The sequence below is a fragment of the Neomonachus schauinslandi genome, chromosome 12, assembly GCF_002201575.2.
Source record: "Neomonachus schauinslandi chromosome 12, ASM220157v2, whole genome shotgun sequence".
In the NCBI taxonomy this organism is placed as follows: domain Eukaryota; kingdom Metazoa; phylum Chordata; class Mammalia; order Carnivora; family Phocidae; genus Neomonachus; species Neomonachus schauinslandi.
Window position 1 is genome coordinate 21,901,927 of NC_058414.1, and position 22,493 is coordinate 21,924,419.

The following is a 22,493-nucleotide window of genomic DNA, read 5'->3' on the forward strand; positions in this document are numbered from 1 at the left end:
TTGTACTTTATTCACTTTCTTCTCTGTCTTTCCCCACCAACATGCTATCCTAACACGAACCCTTTGATTCCTTACCAAACCCTTAACTAGCCCTCATGGGAAGCTGCTTTTGAAATGGTTCAAAGTTGGGCATCCAATGGAAGAAGAAACAGGGCAGGGAAACGGAGCCCTCCCCGCGTGGCATAATGAACCCTGAATAATTGACAAAGGAGTCTAACGCCGAGCGAGCCAGCTCTGCTCCCTGGGCTTCTTTCTCTAATCAAGACAAAGCTCCCCCTCCTTCCTGAAAGGGACTCGTGTCACTCATTTAACACAGTGTTCACGGGTCAGGCTCTGAAAAGAAAAAGGTAATGGATTTGATCTTGGCGAGAGGTTTCTCTTTCCCTTCATAAAAGGCATGGAGCAGAACCAAACAATAGAGGAAAACCTTGCATTTGCAGACGATCTGAAGGGTGAGTCACCGTGATGGCTGACAGACGACGGGGCGGCTCAGTGACACGGACTGTGGGGACGTGGAGAGGCTAACAGTTATGGAGGGATGAGCTCTCTGTGTGTTTACTGAGTGTCAGCACCCAGAGGTGATGAAAGACTGGGTGGGTGATCTTTGGCAATGCAGGGCCCCAGAAACGATCTACCCAAGCCCAGACAGTTGTTTTATTTCTCCAGTTGGACTGCTCTTTCCTCTCTTAAGCACTTGTCATCTCTTTTCTCTCATGCGTTCGATTTCATCAGCCTCCTTAGCTCATCTATCCGCATTGAGCTGACGGGCTCAGCTCCGCGGAGTTCAAATATTCTGCTAAGCTCTGGCTTCCCCATCACCCGACCAATGGCCCTGCTCTCCTGTGTACTTTCTCTAATAGGCTCTGGTGCACCTGTCTTGTAACCCTTCATTCTGTCATGTTTTGCATACCTCATGCTTTTGAAGTTCTTCATTATTTCCTGCTTGACCTTATTTTTCACTTTATCTATTCTATTTCTATTCCCACTGTGTCATTCACATCTGGTGATTGGGAGTTTACATATGAGGAAAACAAGATGTGAAATGTCACAGAGTTTAGGATTAAAGGCATTTAAAAAACGTTAGGCACAGTAACCACGCTACCTCACCGATCCTGCGAAATCTGTAACAATTAAACGTACTCTGAAAAGGACGGTGGATTTATAGCGAGGCGCTAGAGCATAAAAAGCTGACTGTGAGTTAGACTGAGTATTCCACATAAATTCATATACTCTGTTCTCTGTGAAATCTGGTTCATCGGGTGCCTTTGCGGCCATGTACCTAGTGAGCAGAACTAGTTAACTTCCAGAGCCAGAAAATACACCTGCAGTGTTCTGCACTTCGAAGGCTTCTGTTCACATATTCATTTAGTAAACAATACCGACTGAACGTGCACCATGGCCCAGGCACAGCGCTGAGCACTGGGGTACAGTGGGGAGCACAGAGCACTACAGCTCCTGTTCTCACAGAGTTTATACTCTGGAGAGTCAGATTTCATAACATAATCACGCACGTGAATGTGAAATTAGCATTGTGACAAAAGCTACAAAGGAGACGTGGCAGCCGATGACAGGCGGATGTGACCTGACTGGAGAGTGAAGAGAAGCTTTCTCTGAAGATGAGATGCTTGAGTTGACAGGAGAAAGAGGAGGAGGAGTTAATCAGGTGAAGAGAGGAGGGAGGAGAATTTCGGGAAGAGGGGGAGAGGTGGGCAAAAGCCCGTGGGTGGGAGGGAGCATGGTGACCTGACTGAGAGGCTGGAAGGCAAGGGGAGCCTGGCTGAGATGAGCTGGGAGGGAGGCAGCGCCTGTTAGGGGTCTGATCTTTACCCTGCAAGAAACGGGGTGCCACTGACGGGTTTTAAGCAATGGGCAGATAGATCAGATTTGTGTTTTGAGAAGGAACCCACCTTATCTAACAGACTGGGGTGGGGGGGGAAGCAAATACGAGGTGATTTGTACTTCAAAGCTTTCATAACCTCTTGACATATACACACTTACTTGAACATGCCTTCTGTATCTCCAAGCTTAGGGTATTGCGTATTTTAATAGAAACACAGACCTCGGTGGGAAGGAGGGGGAGGAAGAATGGAGGAAACTGAGGAATATTGAAGTAGGCACTTTGTCCTTCCTGGAAAAGACTATTCCCATTTTCCAGAAGAGTAAAATGGACTCTGCTAAATAACTTGCATGGTATGAGGACACGCGGTCATTCTTTGAGTTGCTAGGGCTGACTCAATTGGTCCTTGTGGCCAGGAGAACAGTCTCCCTCCCGCCGACCCAGTGCGCATGCCCCGGAAGCTGCCCAGAGGCGGCTGGTATTTGAGGCTCTAGAGCCGCTGTAAGCTCTTGACGGGGTAACTCGTCCACGGTCAGAGCTAGAGAGCCACTGAGGTGGTGAGTCAGTGTATGAACATCAGGTCCGCCCAGCTCCTGCTCTTTCTACTGCCCCGTATTTCCTTACACGGAAGAAACACGCTGTGGAAAAAGGAAAGGGAACAAGATAGGGAATGGACTAGGAAGTCAGTAAGACAGACACTTCCCTCTGAGGGTCATCAGGGTAAGGAAGCAACTGAGTGGGCTGGAGACAATGAAAATATCTCAGACGAACCAACTGGAAACAAGCAAAGCGCATGCCTTCTTCAGCCTATGACGGTGACCAGAGGCTTCAGACTGAGATAGACCCACTGATGGGCGTATATTGCTATTTTTACCCAACTTTTTCCCCTGGGAAATTGTGTGTGTGAGAGAGTCTCTTGTTGCTAAGGGAGACAGCCTCGCTGCTTTGATTCTCTGGATCCAAGGGCATATTAATTCAAGACACTGTGTCATGGCATTCAAGCTCAATGGCAGAATGAGCACGATGAGCACGATGTGAAGAGGGCTCCTCCCCAGATTCAGGCAGAGCCTCCAGCTGGGCTGGCCCCCTCTTTTACGGCCCAGACAAGCACCCTCAGTCTCGGGGAAGATAAGGTAGGATTCTTCTAAGCGGTCACCAGGAATCTGCGTACTATTAAATGTGTCCCCTCCCAGAGCAGTCCCCTCTTATATCTGGCTGGAGATGACAAACGCAAAGGAGTCTATCTGAGCCACCAAAATACATTTCCTGGGAATGAAAACCAGCTTTAAAATTTCAAATACAAAGATGAGGCCTAAGAGCTGCAGATTATGCCGGTTTTCTCAGTATGCCCATTTCTAGGGCATTTCACACGTTTCTGCATTGGTGTCTTCTAACAGACACGGGCCATCCTGGAACAGTTTTGACTGGCTGTGCTGGGACCCATAGATGTAGGACCTGCAGGTGTAGGAACAGTCTCAGCCTCTCTGCCCACAGCCTCTCCACCTTCTTCTTGCCCTAGTATCTGTTTACAACACTGACAAAAATAAGGTAGCTGGGATCCACACATTGCCTGCAGACTTGCTTTGTTTCACATGTACACCTTTTTTAAATTAAGAAAGAACATTTTTTCAAGTCTGGTTGATTCTTAAAAATATGGATTTTTGCTTTCTCTTGAAAGATCAAAGACTTAGAAGGAGGAAGCCAGCATCCCCTCTGATCAACAGTTGGCCTGGGCTCATAGTGGCTGCTCCTCAGAAGGGGCAAAGGCTCTCCATGCCTCACACATTCATGTTCCCTGCCTGGCCCAGGCAGGCATGTGAATTTGGGACCCTCCCTCCCTCTTTCTGAGACTGTGGGCCCAAGCAGAGCTTCTACACTGCTGAGGTGGCAGAGGGTAAGGAGGACACCATGCTTCTCTTTGCCCAGAACCCAGTAGTGAGTGCATCACGAGGGCCTTGAGAGCACACAGACTTAGCCTGTGGGAGGGGCAAGGACTCATTAGAAATCAAGAATAAACAACTAACCAGAAAATCCCCATACATTTAAAAATACAAAAACAAGAGCACTTTCTAAATGATCTATGAGTCAAAGAGGAAATCACAGTGGAAATGAAAATGTATTTAGAACTTAAAATCATGAACATACCACATATCAAAACTACAGCCTTAAATTCATACATTATTAATAGAATGAAGAAAAATGGAGAATTACTGATCTAAGCATCCAACTTAAGGAGCAATAAAAATAACAGAGTAAAAGAAAATGGAGGGAGAGAAATACTAAATATAAAAATAGTAATGAATAAGCAAGAGAACAAATATGTAAGCTGGTTCTGTAAAAAAATTAAAAAATGGACAAATCTCTGGCTCAATTAATAAAGATAAAACAAAGAATGCACAAATAAACAGTGGTCAAATAAATGAGATGGGGACATAAAAACAAATCCTTCAGACATTAAAAATATAATAAGATAATATAAACACTTTGGAAACTAAGATGGAATAGGCAAATTATTAGAAAAAGGAAATTTATTAGAATTAAGTTAAAAAGAAATAGAAAACCTGAAGAATATCCTAGTTCTTATAGAAATGTAGTTAGTGATTTAAAATTTTCACATGAAGAAAGAACACAAGGTTTGGATGGATTTACGGGTGCATTCTACCTAACATGCAAGGACATTTCTCAACTTACATAAGCTTTCCCAGACCGGATCAACAATGAAAAACACAGAAAGGATTATTCCTTCTCACTTTATAAGGCTAGAATAACATTAATATCAAAATCATTCAACCACACTATAAGAAAAAATTTCAGGCCGATCTTACTCAAGAACAAAGATACAAATATCCTAAAGGAATTATCAGAAACTGAATTGAGCAATGCATAAAAAGATCACTATGGATAAGTAGGATTTATCTGAGGAAATCAAGAGTGATAATAACATAAAAACCCACAAATATGATTAATCATATTAATCAGCATGTTAAGGAAAAAGATCATATGACACTTCCCATGGACATGGAAATAGTACATAAAATTCAACATGAATTCCTAATAAACTCCCTAGCAAACTAGTAATAAAAGGGAACATTCTTAATCTGTTAAAGGTTATCTGTATAAACTCATTAAACATTATGTTTAGTGGTGAAGTGTTAAAAGCGTCCCCTTTAAGATTAGAAATAGAACAAGAGTGCTTGCTTTGACCACTTCTATTTAGAGTCACATTGGAAGTTGAACATGTGCAGTAAAATAAGAAAAAAAAAAGTAAAAGAACTTAAAAGACACAGAACTCTCATTATTTGCAGAAAATGTGTTTACCTATGCAGAAAATCCAGAGGTAGCTACAGATAAATGACTTGAATTAATAAAAGAGTTTAGTAATTTTGCATAACGATTGATCAACATACAAAAATCAATTCTCTTTCTTTCTACTGGTAACGGTTTATCTTAATATTACATTAAAAATATTATATATCAGGGCGCCTGGATGGCTCAGTCAGTTGAGCATCTGACTCTTGATTTCGGCTCATGATCTCAAGGTTGTGAGACTGAACCCACGTTGGGCTTAGTACAGAGTACAGAGCCTGCTTAGGATTCGCTCTCTCTCTCTCTCTCTCTCTCTCTCCCTCTGCCCCTCCCCCATGCTCACACACGTGGACTCTCTTTCTCTCTCTCTAAAAATAAATAAATAAATAAATAAATAAATAAATAAATAAATAAATAAATAAAAATCTATATATAAGAACAAAAATAAAACAAAGTGCCTGGAAGCAATCTAGCAAAATATTTGCAGACATGTTATGGAAAAAACTATAAACTTTGAGCAGTTTAAGGAAAACCAAAATAAATGGATTAAATCATGTTCATGGATAGAAAGATTCGATATTATAAAGATTATAAATATTATAGAGTTTTCCCACTTTTTTATAGATTCCAAACAATTCCAATAAAAATCCTAATAGCACAAGCAAATTCTAAAAAATTTATATGGAAGGGCAAAGATCCAAGAACAACCAGACACACCTGAAGAATTAAGATGTGTGTCTGGGGATGAGCGGATGGGCAGTTTTTCTATCAAAAGTCAAGACTTATTAAAAGGTAGATAAGTAGAGTGTCAATGTGGGCATAGACAGAACAGCAGAACAGTGTAATATCTATAAACAGACCATTGCATATAGAAATTTTATTTATTACAGAGCTATCATTGCAGATTGGGGGAAAATAAGGGGCATTCGACAAATGATGCTGTGACAGGTGGTTATCCATACAGAAAAACTGAAACTGGGTTTCTTCCTTATACTACACAGGAAATCAATTCTCGGTGATTAAAGACTTAGAAATGAAAAGCAAAACTATAAAACTTTTAGAGAAAGATATAGGAAATCTTTAGGAATATGAGTTAGGGAATAATTTTTTCAAAGACGACACAGAAAGTGGAAACTATGAAGGAAAGGGTTTATTAAGTCAATTACACTAAAATTAAGGCTATTTACCAAAGTGCATCATAAAGAAAGTGAAACTACAAGTCATTAACTGGAGTAAGATATTTGCAATATAGCAATTGATGAAAAACTATCATCAAGAATATATGAACACTTCCAAAATCAAATGAAAAGAAGAAACAATTCAACAGAAAATAGGGAAAATATATGAATAGGCATTTTTATTTAAGAGAAAACACAAAAGCCCAATAAACATAAGAAAAGATGATGAACACCATATTTAATCAAGAAATGCAAATTCAAGCCTAAATGATGTGTCATTTTCTATCTACCTATTAAAAGCTTGAAATTGATGTTTTATGAGGATGTATAGTAGGGGAAAATCTTTTATACTGTTCATATGTGTATAAATTTGTATCACCACTTAGGAAAATATTTTTGTGTTATTTAGTTAAGTTAAATATGTGCCCACCTAGGTATATAGTCTAGTCTAGAAAAAATTCTTGCATATGTGTAGCAGGAAACATGTATAAGGATTGTGTTAGTTACGAAAAGCTCAACGCAAATGTCCATTGACATGGAAAAATCTCAAATCTCCATGGGTAACTACTATCAACTATAGCAGATTCATACAATGGAATGATTTGCAGTGGTGAAAATAAGTGAACTGTAGCTTCATGCATCAACCTGAATGAGTCTTATGAATATAAAGTATAAAAAGCAAACCACAGAGAAGGACATGTACAATATGATTCATTTATATAAAGTTCCCAAGGTGTGCAAAACTAAATAAATAATATAGTTGAGAGATACACACATCTGTAGTAAAACCGGAAGGAATGATAAGTGTTTGTTTAGAGTGGTGGTTCCCTGGGGGCTGGAGTGTGTGGGGAAGTTGAGTCATGGGAGTTTGGTCATGTTCTGTTTTCAAGCAGGGCTAGGGTTTGTGGGTGCTTGAATCATTGCTAGTGTTTATACCTACAAAAATAGAACTGCCATATGATCCAGCAATTGCACTACTAGGTATTTCCCCAAAGGACACAAAAATACTGATTCAAAGGGATACATGCACCCCGATGTTTATAGAAGCATTATCAACAATAGCCAAACTATGGAAAGAGCCCAAATGCCCATCGACTGATGAATAGATAAAGAAAATGTGGTGTATATATATATTTGTATATATATATATATATATATATATGTATATATGAATATTACTCAGCCATCAATAAGAATGAAGTCTTGCCATTTGTAATGACACGGATGCAGTGTATTATGCTAGGCAAGTAAGCCAGTCAGAGAAAGACGAGTACCATATAATTTCATTCATATGTGGAGTTTAGGAAACAAAAACAAATGATCATAGGGGAAAAAAAGAGAGGCAAACCAAGAAACAGACTCTTAACTATAGAGAACAAATTGATGGTCAACAGAACTGGGGTGGGGTTTGGGGGATGGGGGAAATAGGTGATGGGGATTATGGAGTGCACTTGTTGTGATGAGCACTGGGTGTTAAATGTTAAGTATTGAATCACTAAATTGTACACCTGAAACTAATATTATACTGTATGTTAACTAATTGGAATTTAAGTAAAAGCCTCCCCCCGCAAAAGATGGATAAACAATATCCTATTTGCACTTGCTCAGTCTACCAAGATTTTTTAGGTCACCCTGAGTCCCACTGCAGGCAGACTTGTGCATATGAATTTCAAGAAGGTAAGCCATTTTATAAATAAGCTTATTTGATGCTAAAAAGGCATATACAATTGTTACACAGCTGTTGAGGTGATGAAGCTAAAAAATGATGTTCTTTTTTATAATAGAAAGTATGTTTTATGGAAATGGGGAACATATTATGTTTTATGGAAACAGGAAAATACTTTATCTTTTCAAGAGCAAACTTGGTCTCCTTTCAGATTCTCTTTTAACTTGACAGTCAGACTTTATTTACGTGATTAGAACTACTATCCTTTCTTCCAAATGTCTCTTGATTTCTTAAGATGCCCTGCTTCACCAGTAAATTATTTTGTATATTCATTATTCTTTGCCTGTGTTTCCTATTTATTTTCAGTTTTTAATTACATTGTGTCCCTAAGAGCTTTGTACCAGAGATTTATTCATCAGTACGAAAATTTTATCCCTCTCAACTTTATTAGACTATTTTACAAACTGAAAAACACTCTTCTTTTTAACTTCTAGTAACTTCTTACACTTTTCCTTAAAAACTGAATGTCGTTTGTGTTTTTCTTATGACATTAGCCTTCCCGAATGACTGAAGAAAGCAATCAGACATGATGGTTATGTTTCTATTTCTAGTCCCTGTATTTTCTGCATTTACAGATTATGTTTTGTCTGCTCAACTTTTTTATTTTTTTAGAGAGAGAGCGAGAGAGTAGAGAGAGAGAGAGCGCGTGCACGCACTCATGCACATGGAGGGGGGAGGGGCAGAGGGAGAGGGAGAGAGAATCCTAAGCAGGTTCCACCCCCAACACAGGGCTTGATCTCACGACCCTGAGATCATGACCTGAGCCGAAATCAAGAGTCAGACACTCAACTGACTGAGCCACCCAGGCGCCTGGTACATGCTTTAAAGGTATGTATTTGTGCCACAGTTTCCTAGAACCCCCAGTGTGAGGAGGATGTCCTTATACCCATGCTCACCACCCCCTCTGGCACCACCGCTCCTGGCTTTCTGGTACCACTAAACAGGCACACGCCACCACTGTCCTACAACGAAGGTTATCATAAAAGACTCAGGAAAAGTCTCAGGTTCAGAGGCTAACCTCTGGTGCCATAACTACGTGTTCAAAAGTCCTATTATTTACATCCCTGACCCAAGGGCCTAGTAATTCATTAGTTGTTACAGGAAATGATTTCTCAGAATCATCCAGCTCTTTCACAGTAATTCTGATTTTAGCAATTCTATTATGCTATGTTTCATCTAAGATATCCAGCTATGATCAGATCATTACCTGGCTTCTTCCTTCTGTTTCTTTTCTTTTCTTTTATTATGTTAGGTTAATCACCATACATTACCTCATTAGTTTTTGATGTAGTGTTCCATGATTCATTGTTTGCGTATAACACCCACTGCTCCATTCAATACGTGCCCTCTTTAATACCCGTCACCAGGCTAACCCATCCCCCCACCCCCCTCCCCTCTAGAACCCTCAGTTAGTTTCTCAGAGTCCGTAGTCTCTCATGGTTCATCCTCCCCTCCGATTCCCCCCCGCCTTCATTTTTCCCTTCCTGCTATCTTCTTCTTGATAGTATAATGTATTATTTGTTTCAGGGGTACAGGTCTGTGATTCAACAGTCTTACAGAATTCACAGCGCTCATAGCCCAGACCCTCCCCAATGTCCATCACCCAGCCACTACTGGGTATTTCCTTCTGTTTCTGATCATGAAAAGGGGGGAGAAATGCAATCTTTTCCACACTTATTTGATCATTCAGTGGGTGTGTGTTTAGTTTGCATGGAGAGGAAATGACGGTTTAAGATTGAAGGTGGAGGGATCACATTGACAAGGAGAAATGTGCCTTCATGTTTTAAAGGCTGGGAAGAAGCCAGTGGTAGCTTCTCTGCGTCTTGAGTTTACTTTTAATGAGAGCCCATGAATCTCTTGTCCACCCATTTTTCTCAGGAGTCTTGGAGCTTTACGACCAAGTCATAATATCCATGGAGTAAAGAGCTGTCTTCTAAGCATCACCTGCACGGATGATTAAGATCTGTGTATGTATCTGGGCCCCAGTGGTATCAAGGGGGAATCTGACAGTAAGAGGAAAAATGGGTCCCTGATTGATTTTATTGGAAAATTTCCAAATTGGTAACCTATGTTATCCAGTTTATACATTAGTTTAAAATAATCAAACCACTGAGTCATGCAAATATTGATCGATCCTGGTCCTTGACAAAATAATTTAAACACATCTGTGAATTATAGGTTATAGCTAATTCCTGATAAGCACAGACGAAGGTAGAAAACATTAGCTTAAATGATTAAAATTTGATAATAAACATTAAAATAAGATCTGATTTAATTATGTGCTATGATGAAGAACAACCATGCAGATATAAAATAGTTACCTAATTCTGACAGTAGATAATATGAACACCTTTGAACTTAACGTGGTGAAGTTGTCCCTTTCCCTGACAGGCAGTTAGTCACTGGTCCATGAGTGAGAAAATCCCCCAAAACATTTGAGTATTAAATATAATCCATACAGAGCAGAAAAAAAGTCTTCCATCCATCCTTGCTAAGTGTCCAGCCTTAATTTAAAGATTGGACATAAAATCAACCAGTAAAATTTTATCCATGGGATTTCTGTGACTCCCAAGTGGTTCCTTTTCTTTGAGAATTAAGTGCTGGAAATACATATATATTATAGTCCCAGATAAACTAACCCATATTATCTCAAACCAGCCATAATAATTCCTTTTAGATAGCTTGTACACAGAAGAATAGGTTGCTCCATAAAACTGGCATGGAAAATTATAAAATATTGCTTATTTTTATAATCTGTGAAAAGAAGTTAAAACACCATTTTCTGGAACCCAGGTAGAGGACTCATTTTTATCACTTGCCAGAAGAAAAAGCCTCTTTCATAAAATTGAGCACCTGCCTAAATTCTAAATTCTAAATCTGTGTTTACATGGATTTAAAAACCTCAGTTAAACTGCTGGAACAGGATGGAAATCTCCTTCGACAAGACCTGGGGGGAATTAACAAAGCCGGAGCCACACACATCCTATCTTTGTCATACCTTGTCAAGTCAGCTTCCCTCTGGCTCAGTTAGAAGTTCTCAAACTTCACCTTGCATCAGATTCACCAGGGGGAGATTCAGACAATGTTGACCCCACTCCTAGAGCTTCTGATTCTGTAGATCTGCGGTGGGGCTCAGAATTTGCATTTATAACATGTTCCCAGGTGATGCTGACGCCAGGGACCCAGCAGAGAACGACTGCTCTGGTTTGAATTCTCTAAGAAGGAATATTCTTTTTACAGGAGAGTACTTCCATATTTATGCTTCTATGCCCTGGGAGTGCTGGATATATTAACAGCCATTTAGATCATTTGTTAAAAAACGTGGCCACCGTTTGGAACCCACCACACGGGCCACGTCTGAAGTCGGGGTGGGTGAGCTACCCTCTCTCCTAAAGGGTCTGGTCACTTTGCTCATGGCCTTCGTGCTGTGTGGCTTTCACCTACACTACAAAGATTTTGGTTTATTTAATCCCTTGTGAGTTGGCTTTGCAGCATGTTAAGATAGTGCCCTTCTGTGTTTAGGGAAGCCGGGTTGCCTAATCTAAAACCCTGTATAGATGGTGTGAGAGGAGGCTCAAGGCAGGGGCTGTCAGGCTCTAGACAGCCTGACAGGCTCAGCCCTTGCCTGGGTTTGAAGTCCAGCTTGGATAATTCCCAGTTGTCAAAGAACTGTGAAAGGAGGGAGAAAAATGGACATGATTTATGTTCTTCCTACTTTTGCACTGGGGATGATTCATGGACTCGGGGATGAAAATCACAGAAATGGTAGACTTGGTGGTAGGAATAACAGATCCATTCAGTTATTTGGGAGCAAGTGGCTGGTGGAGCTCAGCCCAAGAATCTGAGGTTCCAGAAGCCAAGAACCACAGCTTTTCTGTATTAATTTAAAGGACAACGAGGGAGCGCAAGAATGAATTCCAGATTTTATTTATAATAGCTAACCTTTATTATGTGCTTACTAATGGCCATTTTGCAGAAAGAGAGGCAGAGAGAGACACTGACTAGTATTCTATATTGTTATCAAGTTTTGTCTTGTACCTTTAGATGAAGTCAGTTACCCATCAATCAGATGCCTCAAAATAGCTATATATTAAAAAACTCCACCTCAACTTACACTCTCATTGGAAAATGCCACCATTTTTAAGGACAACATGTATCCAAGAAGCCTAGTCCTCTTTTTTTTCCAGTATCAAAGCCAAGAGACCAGTCAACACAAGAGAAATCTTTCCAAAGAAACACAGAACCATTTGATTAATAAACTTGGAGAAAAGAAAGCATAAAACAAAAAAATAAATTTCAAAAGATTTACTCTCAAATGAAAACCAAATATCATCAAACCATAGGAAAGATTATGGATCCGTGTTTTTACTTCAAGCTATTTCTTAGGTTACTTTTTACATTTTCTTTAGTTTGCTCTTCAGAGAAACTGTATCTTTAAAACATTACAAGGAGATTTGCCAATTGGAAGGCTATACTCAAGAAAATGAGAGATAATACAATTCTTAAATAATGTTTGACCAAACCTTTAGGACACTGAGTCATGCAATGGAAAGAAAACAAGCCCTGTGCCGAGCCTGCATGCTGAATCACCTGATTTGGCACTCTGTACTACAGTGGGTTCTTCTTTCAGAATTAAGCTGTTCCATAAAAAGAGACTGTTCTTACCCTCATCCTTCCATTCCTTATTGCGGGCCCATCTTCTGCCAATCTCAACACGTACAAATCCATTTTGTATTCTCTTCCTCCACGAATGCTGAATCCAAATCCTTTGGCTCCTTTCTCCATGTCCACAGTGAAATAATCAAAATCCTTTAGAGTTGGGGAGAAAATGGAATAAACAGTTGTTAATATTAGAGAAGCTTCTGTGGTCAGTCTCTCTGTTCTTCTCTCTTATGGTTAATGTGTCCCCAGTGATGTAACATTGTGAGAAAAAGTAATCTGATTTCACCATCTAGTAAAAGGCAAGACGAGATTCCAAAGGTTCAAGAAGATCTGAATGCAGTTGCTTTGGTCATTAAAAAAACCACTGTGGGGGCGCCTGGGTGGCTCAGTTGGTTGAGCATCTGCCTTGGCTTCAGGTCATGATCCCAGGGTCCTGGGATCGAGTCCCATGTCTCGATCGAAAATCGAAATAAATCGAAATAAATAAAAATAAATCGAAATAATAGATCGAAAATAAATAAAAAACTACTGTAGAGCGTGTTTACTTTGGTATTCATCCATTTACTTGGCAAACATAATGACTGCATATAGGCCTGAGTGATATTATCTCTCCTTTGAGTTTTCTCATTCACTGCTGTTGAGTACCATAAATAAATGTATCAGAGTTGTGTTTGTGTGTGTGTGTGAATTACAGGTTTGCTCATTAGGAAACTGAAATGTAATGGGGTCTCTGAGGTACCTGGGGCTGCCTATAGTCCGCCAGAGGGTATTGCCTAGTGTCCGGGGAGTGCTGCCTGTAGTCCAGCAGGGGAGGCTGCCTGTAGTCCAAGGGTGGGGGTTGCTGGTAGTCCCCTCCCGGGGGCTGCCTGTAGTCCAGCGGCGGCTGCCTGTAGTCTGTGAACGGAGGCTGTCGGATGTCTGGTTTCACATCTTGCCTCGCTTTTACTTCTGATCTGTAACTAAATAAATGGAAATGGGATTTGCTCTGATAGCTCAGCATTCTGAGGAGATTAGAATGATCACATGACCTCTAGGCACATGTGGGCTACACCTCTTGGTCGTCCTTTTGAGGGTTCAGGACTTTGAGAAAACTATAGATGGTAAGTATTATTTTAAAATCTTTGACAAATGCCATACCGTATACATTTCATGTGGCTCCGTAAGAAATCCAGGTAAACATGACTGCTCTACCAGGGCTTTGTGGAAAAGGACTCATGGATACCCCTCTCTGACTTTGCTTACTTAAAAACTTGTACAACTGTAGCAAATCTAGGGAGCTAAACACTTAACCATATCTCAAACTATCAGTTTGTCTCAACACCAGTGAACCAACTCTATCACCCTCTCTCTCTCCCACACACCATTCATTACTTCATGAAAGCACAACTGAAGTGACCTCTAAATACTCTATAAACATATAATTAAGTGCTATTTTAACCTGCTAGGTTGGGTCTTTTTGACTATCTTTTACAGGTTAAAGGAATGATAGCAAAGTCTAATTATCAGCTACAAGTCAAGTAGAAAGTCACCGGGTCATTCCGAAGAGCAGAAACATATTATATAGAGTTTAAATATTAGGCTATAACTATCAGATCAGTATCAGGTGCTATTATCAGATACTATCATGGCCGTAAGACAAAAGGGAAGGCAAATACGTTTATGTCCAACATTTGTCTCTTTCTTGTTTCCAGATATTACTTACAGTAGCCCCCCACCCACCCATGGGGGTTACATGCCCAAACCGCAGATATTACCGAACCCCGTATAGACTATGTTTTTTCCTATACGTACATACCTATGATAAAATTTAATTTATAAATTAGGCACAGTGAGAGATTATCAACAGTAATAATAACATAGAACACTTATAATAATATACTGTATTGAAGTTATGTGAGTGTGGTCTCTCTCTCAAAACGCCTTCTTGTCCTGTACTCACCCTTTGTGTGATGCTGTGAGCTGACAAAATGCCCGAGTGATGAGATGAAGCGAGCGTCATGACCTAGGCCCTAGGATTACACTGTGCAGCGTGAGGCTAGGCTATTACTGACCTTCTGGCAATATGCCAGAAGGAGGATTATCTGCTTTCTGACCGTGGTTGACCTCAGGTAGCTGAAACCATGGAAAGCAAAACTGCAGATTAAGCGGGGGCTAGTGTACTCACAAATAAATACAGAAACCAGAGCTGTTTGTTTAGTGCTGTTCTGTGAATCCAAACTGCTCTAAGCTGAAGGGGTTCCCAGTTCCAAAAGGAGACTAACATAGCTAATGCCTGCCATTGTGGGATCATTCAGAAGGTAAACTGAAAAGTTATCCCGATAGCATAAAGGCCACTTAATTCTGTAATTCATCGTCCATTGTCACCGCCACGTCCATAAGGAGCTGCTCAGAAATCCAGGAAGATTAAAAAGAATACATTCTATCTAATGACAGTTTTATCTAAAATTAATATAGAGGGTTTGAGGAATTGAGAAGATATTTAGGACCAAGGAAGAACTCAAATGTGTCAGGAAAACAGGATCAAAACCAGTAGAATTTTTATCCTTAAAACCAGATTTTTTTTTTTTTTTTTTTTTTACTGGCTTATGGTCTCACTGATGCTGATTATGACTAAATATTTTTAAAAATCACTCACCTGAACAACTGCCATTAGTGCAATCTAATATTTGATGAGGACACACTAAGAATGTCCAGCCATAGATGTATTTATTTGGGGCTTTTGGAAGGGGGTCAGTAATGCTGTTATTTCAATCAACACTTTGAGCAGGTCCCGTTTGTTACTCAACCCTGCAGATCGGACACATTCCTCTTGGGAACTGCACAATTTGGGCTTTGCTTTACACCTCAGCAAGGTGTCCACTCCCGGACTGCGAGTGTGCATGCCGAGAATGGAATTATTTAAATAGGCTTTGAATACGATGCTTAACCGCACAAATGCATGAGTTAAACAAAAGGAGCCCAACTGGCCAGCATTTGTTGGCGTGTGTTGACACCTTCCTAGAAAATTGTTTGGTGGATCAGACGTCACTTTATTTTCACGATCCGGGTGGCAGGGGTATGCCAGAGCCGTCCCATGCCCCCTTTCCAACCAGATGCATCACGAGGTGTAGCAAAAGAGGGTGACACATAGAGTCTCCCCAAAGACTCCGCAACAGCCCCAAATAGGACCTGTTAAGATGCAACAGCTGTTAGCCATGCCGGCCTCCTGGTGCTCCCCCTGCATTTGACCCCAGGGCCGAGGCTCAGGATTTTACGTTGAATTGCACACTGAAGAGTCTTTAATAAGGAAGATATACTTAATTTTTTACGAGCGTTACTAACTTTTAAGTGAACGATACCCTGGCTTGGGCAAAAATTATGTGGCCTTGAACGTGTGAAACACTATTTTCAGGAAAACTCAGGATTATTAAGAAAAAAATATAGCCTCTTTAAACTTCCTTTACTCATGAAAGAAGGTCATTGGTGTAACTCTTTGTAGTTATTAATTCCATTATTAAAGAGATTTTAGAGATAATAAAACCAGATTTCTAGTGGTAAATTCTAGCAGAATTTTAAGGTATGAGCAAGTTCCAGAACCAGGAAACACTGCCCGTGGTAGGGAATCTTGTGGTGGGATTTTGCCTCGTGTGGGCCTTTTAAGATTTCCATCCAGCCTTGGGACGCCTGGGTGGCTCAGTCGGTTAAGCGGCTGCCTTCGGCTCAGGTCATGATCCCAGGGTCCTGGGATCGAGCCCCGCGTCGGGCTCCCTGCTCTGTGGGGAGCCTGCTTCTCCCTCTCCCTCTGCCTGCCTCTCTGCCTACTTGTGCTCTCTATCTCTCTGTCAAATAAATAACTAAAGTCTAAAAAAAAAAAAAAAAAAGAATTCCATCCAGCCTTAAGCATCTAGGGTTTGAAGTCTGTGCAAGAAGTCAATTTCCAATGCCCTTCCACTGACCTTGCCGTGTAAAACGCTGCCAGATATTAATTGCCCTTGCCCGGGAAGGTGAACTCTGTTATTTATACTTTGTTTTGAAATATATTACATACTGCCTCTTTCATTGTTTTCAACAAATGCTTCTCCTGTTTTGCTCATGTCCATATTAAAACTGTTTTGTTTCCTGAGCATATACCAAAAGGATGTTAAGGGACAGATAAAAAAGGAGAGGTGGGCAGGGTGTCAGTAGGAAGCCAAACTGAGAGTAAATAAGATGGGCTAAAATATTCAGTCATCCTAAATTATAAGACAAAAATTTGCAAGCAGATTGCCATTTAATTTTCTCCCACCTTCCCGGGGAACCTGGCTTGATTTGACATGGAGGTAGGGGGGCACTTCCTGTACAAATGAACAAATAAGAGACGCATCCCGGATGCTTGGCATACAAGCTATCTTGGAGACATCTCTAGCCCGATCTAGAGAAAGGCAAAGAGTTCCTGATACCCTGACCATCTTTAAATGCAGCTAGGAACATGATTCTGGGATCTGTAAGATTATCAATCTCTTCATTCATAGGTAAACGAGCCACCTGCTAAACAATCCACAGTGAAGCCAGGAAACCAGGGTGTCAAGAAAGGTCCCTCTAGGAGTCGGCACTTTCCAGGCTTTTAATATTAGTGAAGCAACAATAGCTAAGAACTCTGGGAAAATTTGTTGCCGATTTATAAAAATTTGAATCAGGTCAATCTGTTAATCCCCGGATTAGGAAACATTTTATGCTGTAGTCAGGACAAAAAATATTCCGAAGACTGTTGCTTCTCTGCTAGGGGCCAACGAGTCCCACTTGTGAGCTAGTAGCAGTTGGGGGACAATCGTGACCTCGCCCAAGTGTTATTCTCCCCACTGAACCGTACCACCCCAAAGCCAGAAGCAAGAGCCCACGTCCAGGGGAGTCTGACTCTGGAAAAGTGAGATGGAATTGTGGCTGGGAGATTAACAGACAGTGGCAGAGCCATCAGAAGAGTCTGAAGCTGGTTCAGAGACAGCGGGCACTCAGCCCCTTCCTCCTGAGTCTGAAGGGGGTCCCGGGGAAAGCCTGCACAATCTGCTGAAACAGCACACAGTGAAAGCGAACACATCGGTGGCTTATCACTGAGGCACCCAGGACTTAACTCCTTTACAGGTGGTCAAATTCTTACCTCCCTATCATTTGCTTTATGTTCTTAAGTCTTTTTCCTTCCCTGAAATAGATTAAACCCATACGCAGCTGAGGACAACAGACATTTCCCTTCCCGTGAAAGCAAAGGGGGGAGCTCCGAGTAGAGAGAGCAGGGCTTTCTGGAAATAACACCTGTGGCAGAGGGAAAATATTTGCTTTGCAACTGCGTGAGTGATGAACCCACAGAGTTCTGGGACTTGGAAATTGGGTCTCACTTCATCTTCACCAACACGGGAGGCAGGAGCTGGGAAGCAGATGTTCAGAAAACATTAGAATTATGGAAAAGACCAGTGAGGGTTTTATACACGGAGATGTTCCTGTGGGTTGTTCTGTTTTTCTCCTCTGAGAGAGGGGACACAGCATGGGAACGTGTCTTCATCTCTTTCTTTAATGGCTCAACCTAACCCAGGTTCCCTGTCACACACGAGTCGCAATAAGAAGACAGTGCTGTTCTTATAGGGCATCCTTTTCTCCTGGAAGTTCAAAGTGCCTTATTTACATTAGTTCATGATGTGGAATGGAAGAACCTCATTAGATCATGGTAGGAGGATATAAGGCAAAATGCAGTAAAAAATGCTAACGTTTATTAATGCTTACAAGTCTGTCCACACTTGCCCCTCTCCATACCAGCATTATTCTCTGAGCCACCACCTTCATTGATCCCAGGACATCGGCAGCCATTTCTAACTGCTGAATAACCTACATCCACCCTGACCAGCCTACAGTCAGCTCTCCGGGTGGCCAACTGAGAGGACTTGGAAAGCAAATCCAGTGATGTCACTCTTCAGCATAAGACCCATTCCAATGACTTCTCACCACACTTAAGATCGAAATTTTTGACATGCTTACAAGACCCTGTAGATGGGCCCCTAGCACTCTCACTGGCTTCATCTCAAACCATGTTCCCTGACCTCTTTCCTCACTACGTTGACCTTTGGCACACTCCTTCCTGCCAAAGGGCCTTTGTCTATGTTCTTCACTTGGGACTCTCTTCAATGTGCTCTTCAGCTTAGTTAGCCCTGACTGATCGATAATTGCTCGTCACTTCTTCAGGAGAGGTTCTCTTAATGTGAAGAACAGATACTTGTATTTGCTAATAAAATCACACTTGTGACTCACATACAATCTCAAAATCACAGAAAAGCGCACATAGCGATTTCTACTTTATGGAACTTTCTCTTCTGCCTGTGTCCTGTCCTGTCCCAAACTCTCCTCCTCCCCACCCCCCTCACCTCTCCGAGTCAGAAAAGCCAGGGGAAACTTTACCTATTTTCATGTCCTTGTGGCTGAAGTGGCTGAGGAGGAGCTGGTTGGGCAACAGGACTGTTGGGGGTGGCCGGGCTTGGCTGGGCCAGAGGACTCTGCTGGGCCATCGGGCTCTGCTTCTCTGAGCTGGGCGCCGAGGCTGGGCTGTTGAGCTCTGCAAAGGGGAGCCAAAGTGGCAAATGAAGTCAGGTTGGCATCTGATAAAGGGCAAGAGGTGGCCAGAGGTGGTAACTCTTTGCCGCCTCAGAGGACTCAAGGCTTTGGTCATTTCCGTTTCCATTAGACTTTAAGATGGCAGGTTAAACTTATCAATTATCCAATCAAGTTCCAGTACCATTCCCAGAATTAGTATTATGTCATTAGTTATAAGTGTTGCCGAACAAGGTTATAAACAGAGTCTCCTGTCATTTTGTCTGGAGAAAAGATTACGATTAAAAAAAAAAAACCTGTTAAAACAATGAAAAAATAATCCAAAGGAGTTAGCTTTAAAACATATTCCATTTTTCCAGTGTTGCCCCCTGACAGAAAACATTTAAGCCACTACTTTTTGGTTGTAACGACAAGTCCTACTGGTATTCCAAAGTTTGGATAAGGAACTAAATATAACCGAAATAAATGCTTTTCACAATCTTCTCTCTAGTTCCTTGTTAGTCTTATTGTTTAATAACCCCCTGAACTCCGTGGTTCTTCAGAAAAAAAAAAGAACATTGGACAGAAGAATGTTCATAAAGTTGTTCTTTGTTAAAACAGCTTCTCGGATTTTCCTGTAATAGCATCACATGTTCAACTGAAATTATCTGTGTATGATGTGATAGAAACAGGACAGACATATTTCAGCCTGGAGAAAATGGAAAAGCAAGTCAGATTTTTAGTGAGCAATCTTGCTTAGAGTTAATTTCTATTGAATATTTTAGACATAATGGTGTCTGCAAATAACAGGTTTTGTTCTGTTCTTTTTATTTGGTCGGGTGATCAAAGGGAGGCAATCTATTCCTTTACAAGCCACTCTTCCCCTTTCTTCTCTGACAGCCCAAATTTTAAAATTTCTTTTCCCCTGGAAGTGTTTCTCAACCTCAGCACTGTTGACATTTTGGGTCAACCCATCCTTCTCCATATGGGATGCTGTGATCCACTCACCAGTGAGCTCCAGGGACTGCGTTCTGGAACGTCATTAGTGAGTCAACAGCTACAAACCAGTAATGAACCCACTGTGTTTGGAAACGGTGACTTTATGGTGAATGGGTACTTAGATCCTTGTGGCCCTCAAGGCATGGCTGTGAGTTGTGACGCTCACTACTCTTCAAGCCTCAGGGGGGAGTCCTTATACAGAGAAATTCAAAAGACTAAGTGGGAATTTAAAATTCTTATCAGATGCAACGTTTTCTAAATGAGCTCTCTTTATACCACAAAACTTCCTCAAGCTTTTCAAAAATCAGTCTGACTTTGAAGAATCTCCAGAGCTTAACTGTTAACATGAATACTTTTCTTTTTTCTTTTTCAGATTTGTGACTCTATCATCTCTGTTGAATGGGTTCTGGCTTAATATCATCAAAAAAACAGTACTCCCGGGACCACAGGGGATGATTTGAATAACCCAGTGTCTTGGGATTCACACTATTTATCTATAATGTCACACAGCTTGATCCCTGAATGCAGCTGGTACTGAGTAAATGGGATCTGCACTTTTGCAAATGTGGAAATAAGAATCCACTTCGGCCACTCTGGCACTCCATGGATGGCAGCCTGGCTCAGGCACTCACCCTCCTGAGGAATGATGCGGAGGGTGACACTGAGACCTGCGTCCTTGATGAGCTTCACGATGTCTGCATGAGGCATGTTGATGATGGACTGGCCGTTCACTGCCAAGATCCGGTCTCCCACTTTCAGTTTTGCACAACGATCTGCGGGACTCCCATCGATGATGCGTCCAATTTTATGGGGCACAGCTAGAACAATCCCCAACAGAATCAGATATCAGGGGTGTTCCCAACACATGTTCTATCTTTGAGTCCCAGCCCCACAGCAAACAATGCGATGGCATAAATCTTCCTTTCATCAGTAAATGTGCCTTTTGAAATCATAATCACACCTACGAAAGGGGGTCCTGTGAGGTCAGAATTTCTAAACTCAGGCCCTGTGCAGTGGAACTGGATGGACCAACTCCAAATACATGGACCAGGGGTTCTCACACTTCCGAGCATCATAACCACCCGAGGATTAAATGTACAGCTCTCTTCCTTACCCCAGCCTCGTCCATCAGAATGTCTAGGCAGCAGGTGAGAATCATGAATTTTTAAGAAGCTCCTCAAGACATTTCAAGACATACAAAATTTTGAGAACTGCAGGCATTACCTATTGTGAGCTCATACCATAGAGACAATAATCCACAGTTTCAGAAAGATACGATAAATGCCAAGAATTTAATTTCTACCCTTTTCCATTTTACTGAGAGAAGAAAACAGGGAAGGAAAGAAATCTATATTAACATGGGCTGGCAGCTGGTCAAGAAGCTATGCTCAATCTCCCATCAGTTACTAAGTTTCAGTTTCAAGTTGATGCAATTTTCAAATCTTACCTCTTCTTTCTGATTTACTTTATTAAGTGGTGCTGAGATCTTGCTGATGCCTGATGCATAATATATTTCATCAAATCTAAGACGCCATTATGACCTACTTTTGTTTTAGGGAAAGAAAGGAGAGAAAAAGAAAGAAAGAAAGAAAGGAAGGAAGGAAGGAAGGAAGGAAGGAAGGAAGGAAGGAAGAAAGAAGAAGAAAGAAAGAAGGAAAGAAAAGGAAGAAAGAAACAAAGAAAGGAAAGATGAAAGAAGAAGAAAGAAAGAAAGAAAGAAAGAAAAAAAGTACTCAACTCTTCTGATTAAACAATGACACCCCATGGACTGTAAGAGGCTGTATAATTTTTTAGATATTAAAATAAGAAAATGTGCATTGGATTGATCAATAGGGTATATGTCTCTTTAAAACAATGAAAACTTATTTTCTTTTTTGTTATTTATTTATATATGTAGGGACAGCCAGGTACATGAGGATAAAGACTTTTTAGCAGGTTGACTTCTGTTCACTGTAAATGTGTGAATGCCTGTAAGGATAACTATTTCTGGAGTCGGTATCAATGGCACACAGAGTCCTTTAACGGCCCTCCTGCCCCAAGGAGTTTACAATCTAGAAACCTGTTCCTTTTCCTTTCTCCCTTCTAGACAGGGAGCCGCAGCCAGGAAATCACCTGTCAGTGACTCTGCATTGTTGCTCTCCCCGTGGACGTCAGCTACCGATTTATCTGCGTAAAGAGGCAGAGACACTCCACCATTTGTTATGCTCCAGGAATGTCTGTTTCCTGAACTCTCAATCTTATGTACGTGTTAGCGAAA

At 41.1% G+C, this 22,493-nt stretch overlaps 1 protein-coding gene across 1 annotated transcript in view; it reads right to left on the bottom strand.

Moving 5' to 3' along the window:
* The window catches only part of MAGI2 (membrane associated guanylate kinase, WW and PDZ domain containing 2), a 1,351,041-nt gene that overhangs the window by 82,359 nt on the left and 1,246,189 nt on the right, over positions 1 to 22,493 (bottom strand). The window contains exons 17-20 of the mRNA XM_044920220.1: positions 20,869 to 21,054; positions 19,109 to 19,262; positions 13,449 to 13,668; positions 12,713 to 12,856 (exon numbers count right to left, since the gene is read on the bottom strand). Of these exons, the coding sequence (XP_044776155.1) occupies positions 12,713 to 12,856; positions 13,449 to 13,668; positions 19,109 to 19,262; positions 20,869 to 21,054 (704 nt within the window). The remainder of the gene's footprint in view (positions 1 to 12,712; positions 12,857 to 13,448; positions 13,669 to 19,108; positions 19,263 to 20,868; positions 21,055 to 22,493) is intronic.